Below are 16,955 nucleotides of genomic sequence, written 5' to 3'. Positions count from 1 at the left end.
TATGCACTACGCTATACATTTTTTAAATTCGAAATAGATTATATTTATTTACATCATAATATTGCTGATGTTTCACACATCATTTAATTTTTCCCATGAATCATATATTTGCTGCTCAGTAAATTCCAGACATATAGGGATGATTTACACTGCATTCATTTGCATTACTCTCACACATACCTACACATCCAGCTTCCCACAAACATCCTGTGATTAACACTTCCCACACAGTAGGACACACACCGTACATTCTGTCTTTATGCATTAACACAGTGAAAGTGTGAGCTGAGCGCAGATCTGGAGCAGACTCAGTGTTTATCAGAATGCTTTCAGCACTGCTGACTGCTTTGTAAATGGCACTTCCCAATATGAAACCAGCAGAAGCGAAGACAATCTCAGGGCTTAGCTGTGTTTGATCTGCTGAACTTGGCAAAGCTGCAGGGAGAGGATCACAATCCCTATGATATCCCCAAACACCTGCTCAACACCACACAAACAAGCCTCCTATCATCAGCTTCTCTCAGATTATACTGCAATTTACTAAAGGGCACGTAGTTCATCATAGCAGTTACGTAATATTTAGAGTAAGGTTCTTACATTCTCTTACAAAAGTCATAAAATGTTCAGTATGTAAATAAAAGAAATACCTCAGGGGATGGGTTGGGGACACCCACGCCTACTGTATATATAAGTTGTGAGTGAGATTGAGCAAATGGATGGGACATTCAATTTCCAAAGTTGTGTAGACATTTAACCCTCTCAATCCACAGTGTCATGTGTACAGTTCCCAAGAATACTCTTTTAACACTTTCACAGTGATTTCAGAGGAACAATGGTAGCCACTAGGTCTGTGACATTAATTACCTTTTTGACTAATCGTACAATAAATGGTCATTACCCTTTGCTGACCTTAATATCACTCATGAGGTGTTTTTTAGCAGGGAGAGCTAATTTATAATAATGTGATAGAGCCAGCATGACACAGTTGTTATTGTTTAAAAACAGTGACATTTTTTTATTAATGTTTTATCTTTTAGAATATAAAAATATATATATACAGCTCTGAAAAAATTGAGACCACTTCAGTTTCTGAATCAGTACTCTAATTTTACTATTTATAAATATATATTTGAGTAAAATGAACATTTTTGTTTTGTTTTATACACTTTTATTTTTTATTTGCAGAAAATGAGAAATGGCTAATCGATATCGATCGAAATCGATATTTGGTGGAATAACCCTGGTTTTTAATCACAGTTTTCATGCATCTTGGCATGTTCCCCTCCATATATATATATATATATATATATATATATATATATATATATATATATATATATATATATATATATATATATCAGCTGTTTTACTCAAAATGAAATAAAGCAAGTTATCAGTTGCTTTACTAAACCACAGTTTTGTTTCCAAATGTCTTTATGCCACTCCTGGTGCAAAAATTTAAGCAGTTTATTCTTGAATTCAGCATCTTCCACTTGATTATCAAGTGGTTTTCAATTTGGTAAAATCAAAGAAACTCATCATTTTTAAGTTGTCTCTTATTTTTTTCCAGAGCTGTATATTCCATTTCCAATCCAATATTTATAATCATCAAAAGTTTAAAGCCCCACAAAAAGTGTAATTGCATTATTACATGAATTGACAAAAATATAGTTTATGCCAATAATTTTGGGACAATGTACCGTCAAACACAGCTAGCTATCATGACAGGACTTGTTGCCACTGAATAACACATCTTGTGTTATAAAATAATTCTATACTTATCGTATGATTAAGAGCATGCATTGATAAGGATCAGAATAAAGCCTTTATGTAAATGGGTAATGGGTATTTCCCTTTGAAAGTCATCATTTTAAGCCAGTCAACCCCAATTAACAATCTAATTCATCTCAACTAATGGCCAAATGCATTAATATAACAATATGACCTCTTCCTCCCAACCACTGACCAGAAATTTCCTCACAGCCCTGAAAAAGCAGAAAAGCCACAGATCCAAATTTAGCCACTCTCAGACATGGTGGCATTTTGGAGCATAGCAGACCATTTCCTGCTTCACGCTTCCTGCCTAAATCAGCACGCTCCTGAACATGTAGGCAAAGGGAAAAGAGTGCACAGAATCAATAGCACACCTGCCAAAAATAACCACAGACTCCTGCTCCAGTAGCTTTAATCTCCCTCTGAGACCCCTCAATTATACCTTTAAACAGGACCCCATGTTCCATGAAAATCACGCCCTGGTTAAATAATGTTGAAATAATCAAATGATGTGGGGACCACACAGCCAAATGCATTAGGAGAAACATTAATCAGCACTTTTGGAATTTGGGGGCTTTCCCCCACTCCCATATTTAAAAAGAAAAAAAAAGGATTACATTAAAATAATAGGTTATCTGTTATGAATATTTCTGTTTATACTGTACATTAATTTTTGAGCATTATGTATTGTATTGTATCATGATTAATTTTGTCTTTGTGACACATTTTTTATATCTAAGCATTTTGTGGATATGTCAATTCTTACAGTACAAAAACTGTGCAATTCACTACAGAGTGTGCAATTAGGCCTATTTAATGTAATGTTACAGTAATTTATAATTTCAGTATGAATTACTTTACACAGTATGAGAGAGTATTTGGTTACCACTGTTTAAAATTTAGACCACATGTCAAAATACTGTAATGAAGTGAGTTTACAGAAACAACGGACACTATAAAACTTACTAATACCCTGAAATCAATAGACAATTTAACTCTTCCAATGTATTATATTCCGATGTATTATTTTTCAATTTTATAAATGAAATAATCTTTTTTTTTTATGAGAGAAAGGTAGACATGATTGATATATGACTATTTGTTGAATAGGGCACATTTGCAAACAAAAAAAAAATAAAAAGGCCTAGTCCCAGCAAAAGGCACCACTGAGTAGCGTCAAAATAAAAATGAAGTAATAATCAGATTACTGGTATGAACTATTATAAGAATAATTCAGTAAAATAATATAAAATAAAAATATTTTACTACTTTAACAAAAACTATTCTTTCCCATTTTTTTAGAGCCACCATTCCAACATGATGTGGACCTCCTTATTGATAAGGTACATAGAGAGGGATTAGCAGAGTTGTTCAGTAATTTTACACAGAAAAGAATTAAGTAAAATAGGCAAAAATGCTCTTTGTGGTTTGAAGTAATTTGTTTTAAATCCAAATATTCCAAAAATAATAGTTAATTAGAATAATGAAGTTCATTTCCTACAGTAATCCCCCCCCCCATGAACAGGAACTAGTGTTTAATTGAATGGACTAATGGAATGATTTGATGGAATAAAATCCACAAAGCAGAAGAATCATAAACAACAGCACACTGTGTGGCCTCTTGTATAAACAGAGAGAATCAGCTTAGAATATAAAACTATTTTTTGCTTCTAATTTGCTGATCTAGACTGCAGTGAAAAGGAGAAAACACAATTCCTTATTTTCTGTTTCAACAATATTTATTCCTTACTCTACAGCACATACTCTAAAGCGCATACAAGTAGAGCTCAGTTAGTTACCTCAAAGAAATGCATTCTTATTTATGCTTGATAACGTTTGTCGGAGCAGAAAATGTGCTTGGAAATGCGCTGCAGCTCGATGAAAACGAAAAAGACAGCACTCATTTGCTAGCCAACCAAACCCACAGTGAGAAAAACAGACCCTGCTTTATCACCAATCATCTTCCTGTTTTCCCTTCTGCTTCAGAAATCAAATAATCGTGCCAGAAAGCAAGGGTCATAAATCTTATTTTTTCTCTGTCACGGCACAACCTTTTCTTGTCATATTTTGTGTTATGAGCTGAAAACAAGGTAGCTGAGCACTCTCGAGACTTTAGTATTATATTGTGTGACACTGTAGGTCTTATAAACCTGTTCCATGCAGAAGAGCACACCACCCAAAGAGACAATGTAGCACCACAAAATGCATTTGTGGAGAGAAGCAGTGTTTGTTTGGCTAGAGCCAATATTTTTAAGACTAAAAACATCATTTTAATTCATGACTCTTCAGGATTATTCATTACACTTAAAATATGCCCTCCTGATTACTTCTAGTTCTCTTATACATGACATTGTTATTTTTTTATATGTTTTATATACATTTTTGATTTTCTCTTTTTATGAATTCACATTATGTGAATCTGGTTGGTCTTAACATTGTCTGAACATTAAAGCATGACTACATAATTTAAACAAAAAATTACAGATACTTTACTTTTTCAGCAGTTTATGCAGTTCAATCCCTACTATTATGTTACATCATGTGAGTGAGGTGTTTTTTTCATCCTTTTTTTGATAAATGACTCCAGTGTTGAAGTCTCTGGTTTAGCCTTATAATCAGTGTTTTTACATATGTGTAGTTTATGGTTTGGTATCTTTTAGTTAATCTACATACACTTTAACTCCAACTTGTTTGTGGTAAGAGTGAACACAACTATCTCTTTTCTCCCCTTCTTGGGCTAAATGTCAGTTCATAAACAGTTTAATCAGATTTATTTTCCAGATAATTAATACAGCTATTAACTAATGCCATCTCTACCACTGCTCCAAGCCAAATCACTCTAAAACAGGCTGTAGTCTGTAGTGTGAAACCAAACCAAACCACATAAGAAAATCAACCCAAATTAGCAAACAAATGTGAGAACAAAACAAACGGCCCTGGGTATGGTCCCTAAACTAAGAACATTTTCTGACAGTCTTACCTCAACTATTCTGTCCTGAACCTGCAGCCCATCCTCTCCGTCTGCTGCTCCTCCTGCAGTTACATGAGACACAAATATCCCTGCAGCTCCCGGACATGTCTGTAGACAAAACATGTCAAAAGAAATACTTTAAAAGTGATTACAGTACAAAAGAAGGTAACAAAATGCCAATAGACTGGTGCCATAGCAGTACTTATAGTCCTGATATTTAATTACTTATTTTGGACGATATGTTCTCATAATAATTACAGATTATTGCAATAAATTATATTAGTCATTTTAAAATCATTTTACAGCACATATAATGATCATATAATAACATAATAATACAATATTCTTCATAATCATTAATATTATTCAGACAATGGGACTGAAAAATAAATAAATATATAACGTAAACAAAATAAACATGTTTTTAAACAAAGTTGACTTTCTAAATCTTCATCTAGTGAACACAAAGAATCATACTGAGGTCAGATAAAATTATTATTACCGTATTTTACAGACTATAAAATGCACCGGATTATAAGGCGCACTATCAATGAACTTCTACTTTCTGGCCTATTTTCATACGTAAGTCAAACCAGATTGTAAGGCGCATTATACGACACAAGTAAGAATGCATACTTGAAGAGAACAAGGGTGCCACCATGTTTTCTATCTAATGGGGAAGCTGGGGGGATACACCTAAGTCAACAAAACTGTAATTCTTAAAAAAAGAAAACTTTTTTTTGTCTAAGCCAGCCGGTTAGTGCTAGTAAATGTTGCCCGATTGCGGTAGACCGAGAAACCTCTGAGTTTTTCTGTAACCCAGGGAGCTATCAGCTAGCGGTTCATCTAACACAGAAAACACGCAGGCTACAGTCTGATATACTCATCTCTGAACAACGAAAGAGCTAGCGCTTAGCATGGTTAGCAGCTAATGCTAATAATGCTCCAGCATTGGTGCTGGAGAAACTTCACTAAAACTCCTTTATAATGCTGGACTTCAGCAGAGTGGCTTTACTGCTCCTTAAAACCTGACTGGTAGAATTCATACATAAGACGCACAGGATTATAAGGCGCACTGCCGATTTTTGGGAAAATTTAAGAATTAAAGGAAGTGTGTTTTATATAATATTTATATATTCTATAAATATAATTACAGGTCTGGAAAAACAATTAAGAGACCAACTAATCAGTTTCTCTGATGTTGCTATTTATAGGTATATATTTGAGTAAAATAAACATTGTTGTTTTATTCTATAAACTAAAGACAACATTTCTCCCAAATTTCAAATACAAATGTTGTTATTTAGAGCATTTATTTAAAGAAAATGAGAAATGGCTGAAATAACAAAATATAGATGCAGAGTTTCAGACCTCAAATAATGCAAAGAAAACAAGATCATATTAATAAAGTTTAGAGTTCAGAAATCAAAATCTGGTGGAATAAACCTGGTTTTTAATCACTGTTTTTTATGAATCTTGGCTGTTCACCTCCACCAGTCTTACACACTGCTTTTGGATAACTTTATGCCTCTCCTGCTGCAAAAATTCAAGCATTTCAGCTTGGTTTGATTGATGGTGATCATTTATCTTCCTTTTTATTATATTCCAGAGGTTTTCAATTAGGTTAAATCAAAGAAATTCATCATTTTTATGTGGTCTCTTATTTTTTTCCGGAGCTGTACATTGTATTTTAAGTCAGTACTGTGATTAATGTGAGAGGCCCAAGTAGTTATATTTAAAAAAAAACGTGTAATCAGCTCAAGATCAGCTATTGCTGGTAGTTGGTTTCAGATGGTCTAAGCTAGTCTTTAGTCTTTAATAAATATTACCAGCACGTTCAGGTTTTTCATGCCCTGTAGACCAGTTGAACTATTGAACTCAGACAGAAACTTATCCTATTCTGGCCAAAATCTAAACTGAATAAAACTGAAATCTAAGCAGAATAAAAGTTGATGATATGATAGGATATACCTGGACACTTTCTCCTCCTGTGATTCTGAATCCTAGTGAACTGTTTTCTCTGTGGAGAGTCAGAGTGAAGAGCTGTGCTTCTCCAACCTGTGCAGAAAACTTTGTTTGGATTCATCTTCATACATGTCTAATAGACTAAACCATGCATTTTGTTTATTCCTGCAATTAAATATAACATATAGAAAACAGGACCTACCAGATAAGAATAATCAGCTGCACTTCTGTCCTGACAGTATGTCTGTAGATGTTGGTGGTTGGAGGGCTGCTGGCTGTGCTCCTCTTCCTCATGATGAAGAGAGGCTCGCTCGGTTAAATGGCCTCTCTCGCGCGCGCCGCGTTTCAGAAGTTGTTTACGAGCTGTGGGCCACATCCTAAACCCAGCGCTCCTCTTTACTCACACCGAGTTCCCTCAGTAACTCAGCCAAAGCCTCTCTGTAAATGAGCTCATTCTCCAGCAGAGCTGAGCTCCAGCCTCCTCCAGCAGGAGGAGTCGACCTACTGGACCACTTACACATCTAACTATCACTAATTGATTGTAGAAACTTCACACTAGACCTCAAGCAGCTCAAGGACTGTGTGTCTCTCCACTGCACTCTCCTTCAGACCCTGCTCCCTTAATTTACAAATAAAATGTTCAATTTAATGATGATCAGTGATGGTTTGAAGAGACATGTGATCTGCTGGTGTTGATCCACTGTGTGTTATATCAAGTCCAAAGGCAGTGCAGTGTTTTCCCACAAAATCTTACAGCACTTCATGTTTCCCTCTGCTGACAACTGTTATGGAGATGTGGATTTCATTTTCCAGCAGGACTTGGCACACTGCCCACACTGCCAAAAGTACCAATTGGTCTCATATAAAATTCAAATTTTCTGAGACGCTTTTTTTCACTGTGGGATTTTTGGGTAATCATTAACAATAAAATAAATAAACGCTTAAAATAGATCACTCTAATACATCTGTATAATATATGAGTTGCACATTTTGAACTGAATTACTGAAATAAAGTAAACTTTTCAATTATGTTATTTTTTTTAGATGCACTAGAATATACAATATATACATACATATGAATAATATATTACTGTTTAAAATATTATATAATATTGTAATAAAAATTAATTGGTATTATTACAGTCCCTCTTGTGTATTGTTGCTTAATTGTAATATTTACATATATATGTATGGGTATTTTCAAATTTTACATGTTTGAATGAAAAATAATTATATAAATCCATTATATATATATAATAATTAAATCCAGATTCTAAAACCATTCATCACAGTTAAGCTTCAATTGGCCAAGTCTAGCTGGGTCTCTAGTGGGCAATAGTTGGATTAAGGGGGTTTAACAAGGGCCTGCGGGTTTACAGAGGCACACTTTTAGGGACACTCCCAATTTCTCCATCTACTTGATTTTGCTGTATACTATATTGTTAATGACCCATGGCTATAAAGGTTATTGTGCAGTGTGTGCCACAATAGCTGATATAATGGATTTACTATTTACATACAGCAGACACTGTAAGGATTGCAGTGTCTTAGTTTGGTGTTGTATTTTTGTATCTTAAAAGGTGCCTTTAGTTTATATTTAATTAATTATAATTTATAAAGGACTTACTTACCTTAAGTAGGTTTAGTGGTGTTAGTTTGTGTTGAAATAGAATAGATGTTTTAGTGTGGGGTGTTTGGTTTCAAATGAAATGTCTTATTGGTCAAATTTAAGAGAGAATATCTGAGAAAGAAAATAGGGAAATAAAGTAGTAATTTTTTTAATTTATCGCTTTGTGCTTTAAGTTATGCTACCTCTGCAATCATATTTAACCAGCGTATCTTCCTGAGTCAAGGCTAAACAAGTATAATTTGGTGTTGTAGCATCGGCAAACTGCTTTTGTATTTTTGTATGTTAAAAGGTGTACAGAATACACAAACATTAACTCACATTGTGATACTGAGGCATAGAACTTCTCCCATGATGCTCTGGAAGTTTAATTATATTTATATCAGTGGTGTCAATCATGTAAAATATGTTGTATTCAGCACAATAGTATGTGATTAATCCTGAAAAAAATGACAAACACAGTTAAACACTGGCATTTCCCTAAATAACGTAGTTTGGTGTAATAACTTAGTGTAGTTTTGATGCTTTTTAGAATCTTTTAATGTAATGCTAGTGTGTTCTAGTGTATGTGTGTGTCAGAGTGAAAGAGAGAGCATGTGTAAGTTATGAGATATGCAGAAGTGAATCTGTGTTTATATCGCTAAACAAAACAACTAATACCTTACCAGGCTCTGGAAACTTAGTAACGCGTTTAATTTGTGCCAAAAATTTAATAAGCTAAAATTTTTAGATCAATATATACATATTAACGTTGAACGGACTAAAAATGTAATGAAATAAATGAAATGTGTTCAGTATTTGTTATTCAGGCTTCAGTCAAAAGTTTTGTTCATTTTGTTTAGTTTTAGATTCAGTGCATCACGTGTCTGTAGGACTAAAAGGTTTCAATTTATCTCATTTCACAAGTTTGTGTGAACTATTGTTAGCATGTATGTAGCCTGTATATAAATATATAAATCCATAACACTTTTGAGTCATGTTGCTTTTTGTCTCTATAAACTTTAATTAAGAAGAATGGCTTGAATGAATCAGTAAATGACTCACGGGTTACGCTTTATCTACATCATCTCTGAAAAAGAGAGCTCGCCATTCAGGCTGAACAGACATTTTATTGACTGACAGAGGCAGATCAGATGAAGCTGAGTTACATGAGTCACCTTGATCGCAGAATGAGTAGCTATGGCGTTCTAATGCAACTGGAACGAACCATTCATTTCCAGATCATGCATCTCAGGGTGTACCATTTCACCTCCAATCACTGTAAAATTCAAAGGCATTCATGCATTTGGCATCTTTTTTTTGTTGTTTTGTTTGTTTACACTTTGATGATTTTCTTGCCTGAAGGAAACTGGGAAAGAGAAAGCACTTTGTGGTGATCGTTAAATATTACTCACAGAATGTTGAAGCAATGGCTAAAATTCACACATATTTAAGGAAACGGTCCATCTGAGAGGCCAAAATCAAACACACGGTTTCACACACAAATACAAATACATGACATTGCATTACCCTGTGACTAAAAAATAAAAATAGACACTGTGGTAAAACATGGGATCTAATTGTGATATTATTGTTAACTTATAACATTTTGATGATCTCTCAGGTGGTTTTGCTGTCTAAGCTGTGGCGTCTCCAGTACAATCCCGATGGATGGGAGTCTTCATCCCCCCAGTACTGGTAGCATTGTATATTAAGTAGTCGAAAGAAAGAAAAAAAAAAACCTTATTTGATCCTCAGATGGAAATTTTCCTTAAATATTTAACTATATAAATATCAAATATGCAGCATTTTGTTTTCAATAAACTAAACTGTTATAACTGCAATTATTGATATGTAATAATAACAAATAAAAGACGAGTATTTTGGGCGTCATTGTATAAGTGTGAGAAAAAGCCATTGTAATTATGTAGATCTCTGCATGAACTGCTCTTATGAATATAGCATCCACAATAATAAACATACACATTAAATGAAATTAATGCCAAATCAATATGCACATCAATATAAGTTTTACCCAGTTAATGTCAGTGATGGAAATATATTTGAACCTCTAGGCCAGTGGGTCACGCCCCCCAGTGGGCTGGTTGTGTACCAAAAATGTTGTTCTGTTTTTCTATTTTAAAATATTAAGCTTATTCCAATATATAAAGATATTTCAACAAACAGCTCATTGATTGGTCTATGATAGTACATAAATTCACATGACTGACAAAGCTAGCTGGTGGATCAGCAATCTACATTATTTATTGCAAATCTGAGTGAAAGATATCATGGATAAGTGGTTTTAAAGTAATTCAAGCCTATTAAACAAATACATAGCTACTCTAATTCATTTGTTCAGATTTTAAGTGGTCTATTACACTTTCCAGTGATCCACTGATCATTTTGTCAGCCACTAGGTGCAAGGTGATCTGGGCTTTTAAATTATTAGAAAAATGATAATGAAGGCAGTTTAATTTGCCCAGCTAAAATAAAAAAAAAACTTTACACCAGAACTTAGTAAATCAGCACCATTCTATTACTGATGAATGCTCAGACATAAATGTCTTAAGCCCTGTCTGGACAGGATTAGTTTCTCAGGGGGTCCTGGGGTAATGTTTTTCTTTTACGGGGGGTCCTCTGCGATTTTATTCCCGTCTGGAATGACCATGTACGTGTTTTTACATGTTGACAGGCAGAATTATCTACTGTTTTTCACTGAACTCCATGGTCCTTCAGTAATTTTAGTCCTGTCTGGACTCACATCTCTGAGTTTTTTCACCTCACATTTAATAAAATAGCTATTTGTCCACTGCTATGCACCGTAATTACACTTCGGGCACACGTTTACATGGAGATCCACGTAAACACATCAGCGAGTGGAAATGGAGGAGCTCATGTGATCGAGACAGCCTAAAAACTCACAGCTCCTCCTGTTTTTTCATTTGCAGTCCGGATGATTTTATCACTGAGTAGAAGTGTATAATATTTTTCACAGACGCCCCCCTGAGAAACTAATCCTGCCCAGATAGGGCTTTACAAAGTTAAATTAATGTGTTTGCCAGAAATCTAGCTGCTTTAGTACGAGACTGGTCAGCATGAAGTTATTGTTATCTTATTCTGTTGCAAAGCAAAAATCTGATTATTGCCTGACTTATGTAAACTCTGATTACCCAAGATCATGTAAACGCATTGATCTAATTACTGAGAAACTCTGAGGTTCTACAGTAATCTGATTACTCTGAAGTAAATGTAAACACACTCAATGTTCGTTGGACAAATGAAACAAATCAATATCCTGGTACAAAATACTGCATACCTACACATTATCCAAGCTGTGAAACATGGTGGTGGGTGTATATAGATACTTGACATCTTTGCTGCCAGAGGCCTTGATTTTTTTTCCATCACTGACCTGTTTAACTGTTTCAGCAAGAGCTTTGTTTTGCTATCTATGTTAATAAAAGTAATCAACAGATCAATCCTTAGAAAATGGAAATTTAGTTCTGTAAGGTTGTAAGATTTTCCAACTCAACTCAAACGAAACAAATAAGCCTGGTAATTGAGTTGGTAATTCAATTTGAGTAGTTTAAGCAGCAAAATCTCTGACTGAATTGTGTCTTAAAAGCTGTTCACACAGACATCCAGATAATTCCGAAGGCATTTCTCAAATCTGCATTATATAACGTATCAGAATTCCTCAATTAATCAAGGTTTGGTCATTGGGTATTACCAGATGACTAAATGTTTTCACTTCATGGCTCCCCCTACTGGTAAAAACAGACCCATCATAAAAAAAAAAAACTTAAGCTTAAATAACATCTTGTAATCAAACAGTAGATTATCCTATTTCTTTCTTTTTTCACGTAAAAATGGAATGCTTGTGTTTCTTTTATTTTTTTGCATTTCACTGATGTGATCGTCATGAAAACTGGGTTCAGTTCTCAATCCTTTTCTAGCATCAGAAACTGCAGTGCTGTTGAGTCCGTCCAACTGTTATTTAGAACATGACACAGTTAAAACCAAACCAACAGGATGTAAAGAAACGGGTGAGAAAAACGAAATGCTAACATTCTTTACAAAGCACCTGTTACTGACACAGAGCTTCTGATGATACAGTCAAAACAAAGGCTTTTCCTTATGCTGCAGGGTGGTGTTCAGCCTCGGTTTGGTTTGATGGTTAGACAGTGAGTACTAAAGACGTTGGTTGACGATGTAAAGCGCTGCAGTAACATCGCTCAGGCCTGCATTCACAAAGTCTCTCGCACTAAAAGTGACAGTCGAGGATCTGTTTAACCGAATCATCACTCCTACCTAGAGATACTTTGAGAATATGGCCTTAAGCATGCCACAGTGGATACACACTCACACAAACACACACACACACACAAATACCATCATGTAAGTATGTATGAGTGTGCGAGCCTTGTGCTCGTGTTTAAAACCATGGGTTAGATATGTTTTCTACACATACATTTTACACATACAAACACAACATTACTCCTCGTTACAGAATTTCAGCAATGATGATACATTTACAATTTCATTTGACCCCTGGCGATCGACCCTCGGTTCGATCCCAGAGGCGACATGCACACATCTCCATTCCAGCTGTTCATTTACTCTCGTGTAAGGGCTTTGAAATAGCTTTAAGTAAAATATTCTTTCTATTAGAGATATGTTAATATGAGCAAAGAAATAATATACTGAAATATATTAAGAGATCGATAGCTTATAAATTATTGCATATACATATACTAGCTCGAAATAAATTGCTATATCGTCTGTTATGCGTCGCCTTGATTACAGCATGTATCGCGTCCAAGTAGTAGGATAGGAGTTTGCTTTGACTGTATCCGTTAAGGAAAGGGTGTGCTTTAGTTCTGCTTTAGTTTAAACCAAAAAAAGGGAGCGCCACTGATTTGCAAACTACATAGAAAACAATTATAAGACCCTCTTACAGTGATCTTTCATCATGAGTAGCTTGCGGATACGAAAAAGAGCGCACTGCAAAAAGAGAGCGTTAGGGAATTCTTGCACCTGGTGAAAGAATTCAGCAGCCTGTATGATTGGTGCCACAGAAGGAGCAGCCACCAAGATCCGGATTGAAATCGGGTTGAAGCAGTTTCTGGAAACGTGTGTCTTACATTGTGTACAAAGCGGACGTCACTCTTCACCACAAGCAGCCCAAGAGTAAAAGATCAGGGTAAGAGATATTGTAAGGCATACTGAGCGAGGGAGAACTCCTTTTAATGAATCTCCATGGTTGTTACGTCGATCCTGGAAACAGAGTGTCCTCCGTGTCCTTGTACTTTTGCGGAATTCTGTAATGTCTTTTCTTTCCACAAAGCTTATTCCGGGTTGGGAATATTCCTCGTCGAATTTCAGCGTTTGTGGAGTAAGAGTCATGTAAGGCGTCACCCTGCGAGAGTCCTCTTCACTGTAGGAGTGAAGGCTGAAGAGGGATGGCGCTACATTCAGAGTGCCAGACAGAGCACTGCGATCAGGAGCAGGACACAGAGGCTGAGGGACTGGGCTGTCATGATACCTCCAGCTATAAACACACACACACACACACACACACAAGAAAGGGGAGAATTAATGTGAGCAGACATACAGTTGTGGTCAAAAGTTTACATACACTTGTAAAAAAACATAATGTTATGGCTGTCTTGAGTTTTCAATAAGTTCTACAACTCTTATTTTTCTGTGATAGAGTGATCGGAACACATACATGTTTGTCACAAAAAACAGTCATAAAATTTGGTTCTTTCATAAATTTATTATGGGTCTGCTGAAAATGTCACCAAATCTGCTGGGTCAAAAATATACATACAGCAACAAAATTTGTCAATTTTGGTGATGTAGCGAGTTGTGTCAATCAAATTAGCTTCATGTCATGGCCTCTTCACTTCTTGTAAGTGATTCTGATTGACTACAGCTGTTGACTTCTCATGAGCCCATTTAAATAGGGCTCATTTGACCCAGTGATTAGACTCAGCTACAAAAGCTACAATGGGAAAGTCAAAGGAACTCAGTGTGGATCTGAAAAAGCGAATTATTGACTTGAACAAGTCAGGGAAGTCACTTGGAGCCATTTCAAAGCAGCTACAGGTCCCAAGAGCAACTGTGCAGACAATTATACGCAAGTATAAAGTGCATGGAACAGTTGTGTCACTGCCACGATCAGGAAGAAAACGCAAGCTATCACATGCTGCTGAGAGGAGATTGGTCAGGATGGTCAAGAGTCAACCAAGAATCACCAAGAAGCAGGTCTGCAAGGATTTGGAAGCTGATGGAACACAGGTGTCAGTCTCCACAGTCAAGCGTGTTTTACATCGCCATGGACTGAGAGGCTGCCGTGCAAGAAAGAAGCCCTTGCTCCAGAAAAGGCACCTTAAGACTCGGCTGAAGTTTGCTGCTGATCACATGGACAAAGATAAAACCTTCTGGAGGAAAGTTCTCTGGTCAGACGAAACAAAAATTGAGCTGTTTGGCCACAACACCCAGCAATATGTTTGGAGGAGAAAAGGTGAGGCCTTTAATCCCAGGAACACCATGCCTACTGTCAAGCATGGTGGTGGTAGTATTATGCTCTGGGGATGTTTTGCTGCCAGTGGAACTGGTTCTTTGCAGAAAGTAAATGGGATAATGAAGAAGGAGGATTACCTCCAAATTCTGCAGGAAAACTTAAAACCATCAGCCCGAAGGTTGGGTCTTGGGCGCAGTTGGGTGTTCCAACAAGACAATGACCCAAAACACACATCAAAAGTGGTAAAGGAATGGCTAAACCAGGCTAGAATTAAGGTTTTAGAATGGCCTTCCCAAAGTCCTGACTTAAACCCCATTGAGAACATGTGGACAGTGCTAAAGAAACGGGTTCATGCAAGAAAACCATCACATTTAGCTGAACTGCACCAATTCTGTCAAGAAGAGTGGTCAAACATTCGACCTGAAGCTTGCCAGGAGCTTGTGGATGGCTACCAAAAGCGCCTAGTTGCCGTGAAAATGGCCAAGGGACATGTAACCAAATACTAATGTTGCTGTATGTATATTTTTGACCCAGCAGATTTGGTGACATTTTCAGCAGACCCATAATAAATTTAAGAAAGAACCAAATTTTATGACTGTTTTTTGTGACAAACATGTATGTGTTCCGATCACTCTATCACAGAAAAATAAGAGTTGTAAAACTTATTGAAAACTCAAGACAGCCATAACATTATGTTTTTTTACAAGTGTATGTAAACTTTTGACCACAACTGTATTTGTAATACTGTTTGTTTGTCCAGTTACTTTTAAGGCTGCAAAAATGTATAGGGACTATATAGAAGGATGTTAAAGGAGAACCCTGGTGTGAAATGGATTTGGAGTGTAGTGAAACATGATAACGAGCAAGAATGTTCGTCAAATATCCCTCCATCATTTGCTTGCAGCATTCCGAAATACAGCACTTTTAGTCAACAGACTTACAATGCTAACATCAGGGGCATAGCTTTGCCCATACAAAGAAATCTATATTTTTATATTATATATATATATATTCTTTGCTCAAAGTTTCTCTAAGGGACGTGACATTTCATACAAAGCAGTGACAACAAATTGCTGACATAATTCTGTGGAAATGCACAAATTCCAGCTGTTACTAAAAATATCCATGCATCCTTGCTTTCTAAACAGCAGCTAGACTCTCAAAACAATGGCTATTATTCTACTATGACATTGTCTCTCTTGAACAGATCTACTGCAATGATAAATAAAGCTAAACTCATTAATCAATAGTCAATATTAGACACTCACACTGTACTTTTTTTATTTATTTGTTGTGACAGTGACTGAGATGATTTATCCTCTATATCTATATCTATCTGCTAATGTTGTATATTCTTTTTTGTGTCGAATTATAAAAAAAAAATCAAAACAATAAAAAATGTATCACAAAAAATAATTTAGCAATCTGTTCCTCTATCCTACCCATTTGTTTGCGCTCGTCAGTTAAATTATTAGGACTTAGTTTCAAGATGGCGGTGCCCAGAGAACTACCTGAAAGTACTGTGTGTATGAACATTCTTTTTAAAAAACTACCTGTGCACTTTCAAAGTTCTCAGTGCCTTACTTTAAATGTCAGGGCCCTCAAAATTCTACCAATGAAGTGTGAAGCTACTTTGAGCTTGTTAATGGTGTAAAATAGTAGTTCCTTTGCATGCTCATTGCTATGCCCCTAGTACTAGCATTGTAAGCCTGTTGGGAGCATTGGCTAAAAGTGCTGTATTTCGGAATGCTGGGCGGTGAATGGATGTGGGCGATTCAACAAAATTTGGAACTCATTATCATGTTTCACTACAAGCCAAGTCTGTTTAATACCACAGTTCTCCTTTAAATCACTTAAATAAAAGCTGTCTACCTTCTATGATGTATTCCAAGTACACACGTAACCCTTTGGGTGCCACGCTGGGTGGCCGTTTTCCAAAACCCTGACCTCACTAAAGCTCTTTTCACTGACTGCAATTCAATTCTCACAGCAATTCAATATAGTAAGAAGCCTTCTCTCTAACAAAAGCAAGACAATCTTTTTTATAAATACCCTTGATTTTTTTTTAAGAAACCGTGAATAAGCAGGTGTCCCGACAGTTTTGTCCA

The 16,955-nt window shown here is 35.9% G+C and overlaps 1 protein-coding gene across 2 annotated transcripts in view; it reads right to left on the bottom strand.

Annotated features, from left to right (window-relative positions):
* Positions 1-9,425: 9,425 nt before the first annotated feature.
* Positions 9,426-16,955, bottom strand: part of cntn1a (contactin 1a) — a 129,902-nt gene continuing 122,372 nt past the window's right edge. For both annotated transcript variants that reach the window (XM_022672333.2, XM_007244332.4), the window contains exon 24: positions 9,426-13,869. In XM_022672333.2, coding sequence (XP_022528054.2) covers positions 13,793-13,869 — 77 coding nt within the window. In that variant the 3' untranslated portion in view covers positions 9,426-13,792. The remainder of the gene's footprint in view (positions 13,870-16,955) is intronic.

The sequence above is a fragment of the Astyanax mexicanus genome, chromosome 2 (assembly GCF_023375975.1).
Source record: "Astyanax mexicanus isolate ESR-SI-001 chromosome 2, AstMex3_surface, whole genome shotgun sequence".
NCBI classification, from domain to species: Eukaryota; Metazoa; Chordata; class Actinopteri; order Characiformes; family Acestrorhamphidae; genus Astyanax; species Astyanax mexicanus.
The sequence above is the reverse complement of the archived record's forward strand: the minus strand, read 5'-3'. Positions and strand labels throughout refer to the sequence as shown.